General features: G+C 41.4%; 1 protein-coding gene across 1 annotated transcript; it reads right to left on the reverse strand.

Annotated features, from left to right (window-relative positions):
• Positions 1–1,256: 1,256 nt before the first annotated feature.
• On the reverse strand, positions 1,257–4,243 carry LOC311100791 (transcription factor Sox-9-A-like). The gene is made up of 3 exons (XM_084141753.1): positions 3,457–4,243; positions 2,953–3,203; positions 1,257–2,613 (listed from the first exon to the last, which is right to left on the reverse strand). The coding sequence occupies exons 1-3, from the start codon at positions 3,894–3,896 to the stop codon at positions 1,829–1,831; spliced, it is 1,476 nt and encodes a 491-aa protein (XP_083997879.1). The 5' UTR covers positions 3,897–4,243; the 3' UTR covers positions 1,257–1,828.
• Between the last annotated feature and the right edge of the window lie 6,415 nt (positions 4,244–10,658).

A 10,658-nucleotide genomic window follows, 5' to 3' on the forward strand; every position in this document is an offset into this window, starting at 1 on the left:
AAAGAACGAGAAAATAAACAAGAAAAACAAGGCTTCTGAGAGAACTGCCTTCTCTCAGGCTCTCTCTTTAACTCTTTCCGTCTACCTCTCTGTCTCAATTTGACTAAACAGTAACATTATGAGGTTGATATTGGGTTTGTTTAAATGTTATGAATTCGAACTGATATAGGTGTTATGTAGCATAATGTTTATCCATATAACTAGAGATTCCTTGTTCACCCACCCTATTCAATAAGTAGGTCATGTTTTGTGCAATAAAATATCAACAACCATTTTCTAGAGTATTTTCTCTTTTATTGCAAATACAATACAAAAGTTAAGCTTCTTTTTAAGACAGTACAGTAACATGTTAAGCTAGCTGAAGAAAATGACAATTTGTTCAGATGCATCAGAAAGAAACATCAGTACTGAAATAGTACTGTATGTGTCAGGATGTAAAGAAACAAAAACAAAAACATGTCCTTAGAGAAGACAGGGATGCTGGTACCTCTAATAACACAAACATATTAGCCACAGCGTAAACATAACTAATTGTAAAACTTTGTCATTATGATCAAAACGTATTTCCAGTTTAGAATCCAAACTTCACAATTAACAATAATTCGTACACAACTAGATAGCAAAAAATGACAAATTAAACATTTAAAATAGAAACATTTACATACGATAAATAAAGCATGATGATTACAGTTTGTATCATTTTTAAAGTACCCCCCTCGGCTAAAAAGACCGGTTTATATGACATTTAATATCCAGAAGGTAACTTTTTTTGAAGACAAATTATTTAGTTGTATAAAATATAAAATAAAGAATAAAATGCTAAATAATAATTACTTTGAAAATAAAATAAAGCTAATAAATAAATTAAAGGGTTAAGACTGAGGGGTTGGGAGGGGATGAGAGGTGGATCAGGCAGGGGGCTGTAAAACGACACTGGCGTGATGGTGGACTGCAGGGGGCGCCCGAGAGGTCAAAGGGCACTTCCTGTGGCTGTCAAACACATGCTGTCAGATGGTAAGTATATTCTCAGCTGTGGCTTCTCTCTTCTATAGTATGTGCTGTAGCACACACACTCTGACACACACACACATCCTATCACCCAACCTCTGATATGCTAGGCACTAATGGTGCAAAAGGCTGGAATCTCCTGCACAAAACCATAATGTCCAAACTTCTTCCCTTGCCATTCACAGCATGCCTCTCTTTCATCGAAGAATGTGCTATAATCATAATAAATCATTGATGGAGAAACCCTAAACTGCACAAATACAAATGTAATTTATTTTGTTGGATGGCACAGCACATATAAGCACAATGCACTGCAGGAAGACAAAGAAAAACCAACACAACCAAAAAAGGATAGAGATTGACTGCCTGTAAAAAATTCCTCCAGAGAATTGAGGCCATAGAATAGATAACTGCACTACTGTGGTTTACTGCTGAACTGGATAAAAATAAAGCTTTTTCTCTGCAAATACGTGTTTAAAATCCCCAGAATAGCAAACTGCCAGAGTAAAAAAGGTAAGAAAACATACACAGTACCTACTAAAAATATCAACAATTTAATCAGTCCTCACAGAGGATTTCTCAATGCTCAAAATATGTTTAATCAATACACAAAAAAAGGCACGTTGTGAGCCATTCTGATCTAATTTCAGTTCTCTCAATTCCAGCTTTCCTCCTTCTTCTTCGTCGTCTTCTTCCTCTGTTGTAAATTCAAGTGTCTGTTTGCTGGGAGCTAGATGTTGGAATGTTGTGACAAAGTCTCGCTCTGCAAGATGGGCATGTCTATCAGTCTATGTAAGTCTGTGTGTAGATGACTGTGTCCTCAGGGCCGGGAGAGCTGTGTGTACACTGGCTGCTGGTCCCAGTGATGCTGGGGACTGTGGGTCTGTGGCACAGAGGGCACCCCGGTTGTGTCTGCGATGGGGGTGTACATGGGCCTCTGGCTGGGGCTCATGTAGCTGCTGAAGGAGTAGAGCCCTGAGCCCTGGCCCCCGGCTGCGTGGCTGTAGTAGGAGTTGGTGCCACCCTGGTGGTCAGAAAAGTCATACTGGGCACGGGTGATGGAGGGGTAGGAGGAAGAGCTGTAGTGTTGCAGGTTGAAGGAGCCATAGGTGACGTGCTGTGGAGGGGAGGAGTTCTGCTGATCGTTGTAGTGGCTGGGGCTCAGCTGCTCTGTCTTGATGTGTGTGGTGGTCCTCTGGTTCTGACCCTGCTCCCCTCCACTACCCAGCGTGGTCAGGGAGTGCTGCTGCTGACTCTGGCTCTTGGTCATCCAGCTGTGCCCTGCGGTGCCCCCTGCTGCCTGGCTGACTGCGGAGCTGCTGATGCCATAGGTACCGTTGTAGGAGACCTGGCCAGCAGCAGTGCCAGGAGCGCCTGGGTGACCATTGGGGGGCAGGTACTGGTCGAACTCGTTGACATCGAAGGTATCGATGTGGGAGATGACGTCGCTGCTCAGCTCGCCGATATCCACATCCCGGAAGTCGATGTTGAGCTGGCGGCCCGTGCCTTCCTGTAAGGGGCGACCCTCGCGCTTCAGGTCCACCTTTCCCACCTGGATGTCGGTCTTAGGAGTGGTGGGAGGGGTGGGGGGCCCTTGGGACTGGCCTGAGAGAGAGAGGGTGGGTTACATATAGAATACATATTTCTGTAATGCAAATCTCAGAGCAAGAGCAGACCCATTGATTTAATTTAAAAGTAAAAATAAGAGCTTTACAAGTGGTAAAGCATGAGTGAAATAAGAAATTAGTCTAGACATCAAGTTAAACTAACAGAGAAGATGTCTGATAGTATCAGTCATCAGCTGTTCAAAAAATCTATTTCATACAGGTTTATTCTTATAAAAAGTCTAGCAGCATTAAACGTGTCAAATACTTTATATACATTGATGAACACATGCTGAATCAGACCAATGCAATAGGCACTACACATTTTCTCTCTTCTTACCTGAGTGTTCTCCGGGGGAGTGCACTTCTCCTATGCTAGAGGCTGGAGAGTCAGCTTGTTGGAGCGCCTTGAAGATCGCTCCTGGCGATATGTGCGTCTGCTCGCTGCCGTCCTCAGACTCGCTTTGTCCGTTCTTCATGGACTTCCTCCGCCGGGGCTGGTACTTGTAGTCGGGGTGGTCTTTCTTGTGCTGTACCCTCAAGCGTTCTGCCTCCTCCACGAACGGACGCTTCTCTCCCTCATTGAGTAGCCTGTGCGTAAAAGGCAAATGGATACATGAGTAAATCAAATATTCAATTGACAACCAAATAGTTTACTACAAAGGTTAAATGATGTTTACTACAAAGGTTAAATGATGCAAGATCACAGTATCGAGTAAAATGCATGAGTAAAAGTAGAATTGAGTAGCCTATGAAATAAAACTCGTTTCAGTAATAAGACCACAAACGCGCTGCCACTCGAAATAAACATTTAGAAGTCATGACAGAGAGGAGTGAGACTCACCTCCATAGTTTCCCCAGAGTTTTGCTCAGCTCCGCGTTATGCAGATGAGGATACTGATCAGCCAGCTTTCTCCGAGCGGCTTGCGCCCAAACCATAAAAGCGTTCATCGGTCTCTTGACGTGGGGCTTGTTCTTACTAGATCCGTTCACTCGGACTGGCATTGGCACCAGGGTCCAGTCGTAGCCCTTCAGTACCTGGGACACCGCGTCGCGGATGCACACGGGGAACTTGTCATCGTCGTCCTTCTTGAACTCGACGAGGGGGCCGTCCGGACCCATCAGCAGACCGTTCTCTGAAGGTCTGGTGTTCTCGGTGTCTGAGCCAGAGCCGGAAGGGCACGGGGATCCCGCAGAGTCCTCGGACATGCTCGGGCTCGGTGCGTCAGAGAGACATTTGTCTTGTTCGTCTGTCATTTTCAGGAAGGGGTCGAGTAGATTCATACGAAAAATGTTGTCGAACAATTACGCACAAAATATGAAAGTACGGCTCTTGAGGGTGAGATCCCTAGAGATGCTTTACACACGAGGAAAATCTTGACCAAAGTATTTAAAATGTCCAAAAGTGGATAAAAAGTAACAGTAGACGCTATTTGCTCCTGCAAAGAGGCAGTCAACTGCACAAAGCCTTTTGGAGAGAGAATGTCTTTATGCATATGCCTTTCTAAAATATTGTATAATAACCTAGTCTTGTTTGCAGGCGTCTCCACACTCGAGCAACAGCTGATGATTTTCTGTAACTTTTTTCAGGTAAAAAGAGAAAGTGCTCTAGTCTGTCTCCAAATAGTATCTCCAAAACGTGTGCGTACTTTGAACTGAAGTCCTTTGCAAGCGGACTTTATAAGTGAGTTACCGTGCAGCTACAGAATACCCGAGAATACCCGAATGTGATTGGTCGACAGAGCATAACGAACTGAAGGAATTTGATCCCTTCGGCCCCCCTCCCCTACACACACAGCATATGCATAGACATTTTTACATTTGGTGTACAATATTGATGTAGGTATAATAATTCACTTACTGAAATTGATTTAGGTTTACAAAGATATGTTTTTATATTCTTAAATCATAGACTATTTGAGAGTTTTACTCACACCTTCAAAGTTAAACCAGTGAAAACTGAAAAAAAGCAAATACCTGACGACAAAAAAACATTGAGGATGAAATAGCCTAATGGTAATAGGCCTACCAATAATGTTTTAATTATGAATGCATTTGTCTGCATGCGAAATCCCATATCGAAAGTCATACTTTCATACAATGAAGGAGGGTCTGTAGTGAACATGCCCTACGGCTATTATGTGCGACAAACAAAGGCCACTTCAGATAAATTACAAAGATATAAAATACAATTTATTCGATCCATACCAAACCAATTATTATTTTACTGGTTCAAAATTGCCATACAGTCTTTACCGTTTGGTTTGAAGAGAGGGATAGAGGGCAAAATTAAATGTTGGTCACTTGCATGCCATGATAACATATGCCCATAGGGGGAGACAGCAGCCCAGGAACTTACATTACAACGTGTGCCTTTTTCTGGAGGACATCTGGAACCCAAGAAATGGTTGAAACAATTGCACTGCCGCAACCGTTGAGGATGATTATATTTTTCTAATGACAGCGCTGGAGATAAAAGCAGTGGTCAAAATTATCATATAAAATCGAATAAGTAGCCTATTTCCTCACCCAAGCTCACCATACACTTTTCCATAGATAAATCATATTTATATCTCCCTTAAAACACATACATATTTATGTCTCACCTAGAGATCTCCATGATAAAGTCGGTGTACAGTGGGAGTGGCTTGGTCATTCACAGTCCCTTGTGAACGAACCCATGTCGTTTGGTTGTTTATTTGGATTTGTAAAGTTGTGGAAATTTGATTTTGGTTGTAAAGTGTGTGTGCAACATGTGTTTTATTTCTCTCTCCCTCTCTCATTTTCTATGCCTATAGCGGGTTGCTTAAGTGGAAGGGGGACTCTGGATGTTGTAAAATTGTTTGTTTGCATTATGTCAGCCTGCCGAAACGTAGAATCAGTCAGTAATCCTATCTGCTCCTCAGCGCAATTAGTGCTCTGGTTCCAGATACAGAAACTCCCATGGTGTCTCCACTCTTGTGCAGATATTTATTTACATGGAGCCTGTTTATTTAAGATATTCACTTTTAACATAAACAGAAGAGAGCATTTTAGACTTTTGTTAATAACTCCTGCGCACGTGCCACTAAAACATGTCTTGTTTGTTTATAGTCCTAAAAGGAATAAAGGCATCACTGAATACATTCACCAACAGGGCTCCCCTGAAACCACAAGATATTGCCTTTCAACTCCAATGATGATGATGAGGAAGATGAGGACTTACAATGTTGTTATAACGTTTCAAGTCCAGGGGAGGAATGCACTCGACAACATTCTGTCAGGTGAAGTCAGGTGTTTTATAACAATCAGCAAGCTAGTCCCTTCTTCTACCCCTGAATATCTTAAACCAGCTGTCATAAATACCAGTTGGTCAGCACCCCTACCTGGATTGGGTCATTCCAATTCACTTCTACAGAGAGGTGACATTATATTTTTAAAATACATCAGAGTATTTAACTAATAATCAATGAAATGACATTCATAAATTCACCACAAAACGTGCATACAATCTCTCATCTCAAAATAATACGCTCATATGTTAATATTTAAAATAACAAACAGGGAGAAACTAAGCCCAGGAAGTGCACCACAAACTTACAGGAAACAATGAGCTTGCAAGTAACATTTCTAAAGTGAGTAGTATTTACTTTTAAAAGTAGAAAAATGCATAATAACTAGCGAGCCATGTAATGCAAACTAAGTAGGCTCCTGAATAAAGTTTTATAAACCGAATGGTTGTCTGCAGGGATGGACATTTAACTAGCCTGCTAGCTCGAGGCTAGTAGTTTTCAGACCAGGCTAGTAGAAAATATGCAAACCTAGCCCGCCAGGCCAGTGAAATTTGGTATTTTCATATTTAATGGCACAGATTGAAGTTCTAAAAGTTCCCTCCCTGTTTGTCTTAGAGTAATTATTAAGATGAAAATACGTATTTTCAACGTCTGTAAAAAACATATTATCAAAGTCCGAAGAATACGTATTTTCGAAGTCCAAATATATGTACAGTCGTGGTCAAAAGTTTTGAGAATGACACAAGTATTGGTCTTCACGAAGTTCGCTGCTTCAGTGTTATGAAATATTTTTGTCAGATGTTACTATGGTATACTGAAGTATAATTACAAGCATTCCATAAGTGTTAATGGCTTTTATTGACAATTGCATTAAGTTTATGCAAAGAGTCAATATTTGCAGCGCTGACCCTTCTTTTTCAAGACCTCTGCAATCCTCCCTGGCATGCTGTCAATTAACTTCTGGGCTACATCCTGACTGATGGCAGCCCATTCTTGCATAATCAATGCTTGGAGTTTGTCAGAATTTGTGGGTTTTTGTTTGTCCACCTGCCTCTTGAGGATCGACCACAAGTTCTCAATGGGATTAAGGTCTGGGGAGTTTCCTGGCCATGGACCCAAAATGTCGATGTTTTGTTCCCCGAGCCACTTAGTTATCACTTTTGCCTTATGGCAATGTGCTCCATCATGCTGGAAAAGGCATTGGTCGTCACCAAACTGTTCGTGGATGGTTGGGAGAAGTTGCTCTCGGAGGATGTGTTGGTACCATTCTTTATTCATGGTTGTGTTCTTAGGCAAAATTGTGAGTGAGCCCACTCCCTTGGTTGAGAAGCAACCCCACACATGAATGGTCTCAGGATGCTTTACTGTTGGCATGACACAGGACTGATGGTAGCGCTCACCTTGTCTTCTCCGGACAAGGTGTTTTCCGGATGCCCCAAACAATCGCAAAGGGGATTCATCAGAGAAAATGACTTTGCAGAATATCAGTCTGTCCCTGATGTTTTTCCTGGAGAGAAGTGGCTTCTTTGCTGCCATTCTTGACACCAGGCCATCCTCCAAAAGTCTTCGCCTCACTGTGCGTGCAGATGCACTCACACCTGCCTGCTGCCATTCCTGAGAAAGCTCTGCACTGGTGGTGCCCCGATCCCACAGCTGAATCAACTTTAGGATACGGTTCTGATGAATCAACTTTAGGATACGGTTCTGACGCTTGCTAGACTTTCTTGGGCGCCCTGACGCCTTCTTCACAACAATTGAACCTCTCTCCTTGAAGTTCTTGATGATCCGATAAATGGTTGATTTAGGTGCAATCTTACTAGCAGCAATATCCTTGCCTGTTTAGCCCTTTTTGTGCAAAGCAATGATGACTGCACGTGTTTCCTTGCAGGTAACCATGGTTAACAGAGGAAGAACAATGACTTCAAGCACCACCCTCCTTTTAAAGCTTCCAGTCTGTTATTCTAACTCAATCAGCATGACAGAGTGATCTCCAGCCTTGTCCTTGTCAACACTCTCACCTGTGTTAACGAGAGAATCACTGACATGATGGCAGCTGGTCCTTTTGTGGCAGGGCTGAAATGCAGTGGAAATGTTTTTTGGGGATTAAGTTCATTTTCATGGCAAAGAGGGACTTTGCAATTAATTGCAATTCATCTAATCACTCTTCATGACATTCTGGAGTATATACAAATTGCCATCATCAAAACTGAGGCAGCAGACTTTGTGAAAATTAGTATTTGTGTCATTCTCAAAACTTTTGATCACAACCCTATTTTCAACATCCAGAAAAATACATATTTTCAACGTCCAGAAGATATATATTTTCAACATCAGGAAGAGACATCTTTTCAACTTGAATTAATAACCAAAAATCAACCTGATTTCAATGTCTGGAAAATACATATTTTAGACATCTTTTCAATGTCATTTTGCTCACTGGGAAGGTGAATGGAGTTGCACATATCTCTAACCACAGCGACTGATATAGACCTAATTAGAAAATGACAGGTACACAATCAAATGGATGAAAGGAGAATAAGCCCATGATCTAATTAGATGTTCACACTGTGCAAGGCCGCATCATCACAAATGTATTGAGGGAAAAAAAAGTAGTGGCCTTGGGGTGGATTTACATTAATGAAATACTGTATGTCTAGTGAGATCTCTCTCTCTTCAACATCACATTTGCAACTTTTCTGTTTACGCTAGCCTTGGATGTGGTGTGACCAAAGCCACATACCTGCTTCTTGTGTTAGTGCTGCTTTTAGCAAAATAAGGACAGCAATTCAAACTATACAGGAGCTTCTCATCTAGACTGTGTTGTACATAGTGTTGCACAATTGATTAATGCAACGATTCACAAATGTGTGGATATTTTAAAAGCCTTTACATTTTCAATTTGGCTAACATATCAAAAATGCTGTCTACTGTTATTAAGGTAATTAACCTTTTAATGCAGTGGGCTAAATCAGGGTCATACAGAGTGTTTCTTGGTAGTCTTAAATAAATCTACGTTGAAAAAAAGTATACACCTCACACACATGTTATGGGCTTGCAAAAAAAGAAGACACCTGTACCATGTCAGATATAGAGTTGAAATGTATTACATTTTGAGTTTGCATCCCAATATTACACTTTATATACATTATAGAAGACTGAAATATAACAAAACTGTTTAACATAGAAACACCAGATTTATTAATTATTCCACCCATGAGGCCACTAGGTCATTTAACTGCAGGAAAAGGCTACGGTAATTCTTGCAGGGACATGTAGTGTGGGTTAGCCGTTGTCTTTACACTGTACTACTCAGAGGCGGTTATGTGGTGTAGATGTCTCCCACACTATGACCCTATTCCCACTAGGAGAGATGAAGGAGAGTCTGAGGAGCGGAGTGGCGAAAGAGATTTCTACTTTTCAATTCACATTACATCCTTGCCTTACCATTCGTTGTGGCTGGCAATGCGACATTCTTGGTCCGCAGCTCAAATTGACCGTAAATATCACAGTAGCCACTAGCCAGTAAGCACAAACTATTTAACAATCGGAGCAACTTATTTTCTAAAACGTTTTACACTATTGAATAATGCAACCAAACCATATTACATTCTTGAATAATGCAACAATTCACAAGCATGTGCAGACAATTAAAGGGTTTATTTTCTTGTCCGTACACATTAACTTAGCTGATAATACACAGCTAACTCCTGCTAGCTAGCTAGCTAACTAACAACATGCTTCACAATCAAGTAAAGTTAGCATATCAATTAACGTTTACCCCTCCCATATGAATTTAAAAGTACAGTAACGTTATCATACAGTGTCATTCATATTATAATAGAGGCTACACAGCTAGGTAACATTAGCTAGCAAGCTAGCTAGCTAAACAAATGTATTTCTGCATCCTCACATCAATGTGCTGGCTGTTAGCTGAATGCTGACGTTTAGCTGAACCATAGCTAGCTAGATAGGTGCACTTAGGCTTACACTAGCCCAGGGATGGGACCTTTTGTAGGCCTGCAGATCAATTTCCGAAAACAAAACAAACATGTATATATATATTTATTTATTTATTAGGAACTCAGTCAGGGTCTCAACTTACTCTTGAGAGTTAGAATAGGAAAATACACAAGGGGCATTTTTGAAATTTGGTTGTGCACCAGCAGTTTTTCTCTTGTTATGTCAGTCACTGACAGTCACTTAATTATCGCATGTCAGATAAAATGTTTTAGATTAGTAAGCTAATCTAGCCAGCTATCTAAACTTGTAGTAATCATGGTTGAATTGTATTTTTATTTAACCTTTATTTTACTAGGCAAGTCAATTAACAACAAATTCTTATTTACAATGACAGCCTGGCAAGAGGCAAAAGGCCTCCTGTGGGGATGGGGGGCAAAGAAAACACACAAAACGACAGAAGACACTGGCAACAGGACAAATACAACAGCAAACAAACAGTGGATGTGTGTGTGTGTGCATGCAGGCATGTGTGTGGTGTGTGGGAAGTAAAACAACATGCTTCCTTACATAAGGCAACGCAAACTAGTGACAACTAGGAAGAACTACATGTCTCAACAACCTGTTCATCTAACTCCTCCAGGGACACCAGGTACTGGAGTTTTAGGTTGGCTTGGATACCCCAACCAAAAACCCTGGATGAACGGAGATATCCGTACCATGCTGAGGGCTCGTACTGCAGTATTCTATGTCTGCAGAAAGAACCCCTATGACTCGGTGGTGCGCGACGCATACAAACCAAGCAGGTACGAGCTCC

This window comes from Coregonus lavaretus (assembly GCF_964263955.1).
Source record: "Coregonus lavaretus genome assembly, chromosome: 25".
Classification (NCBI taxonomy): domain Eukaryota; kingdom Metazoa; phylum Chordata; class Actinopteri; order Salmoniformes; family Salmonidae; genus Coregonus; species Coregonus lavaretus.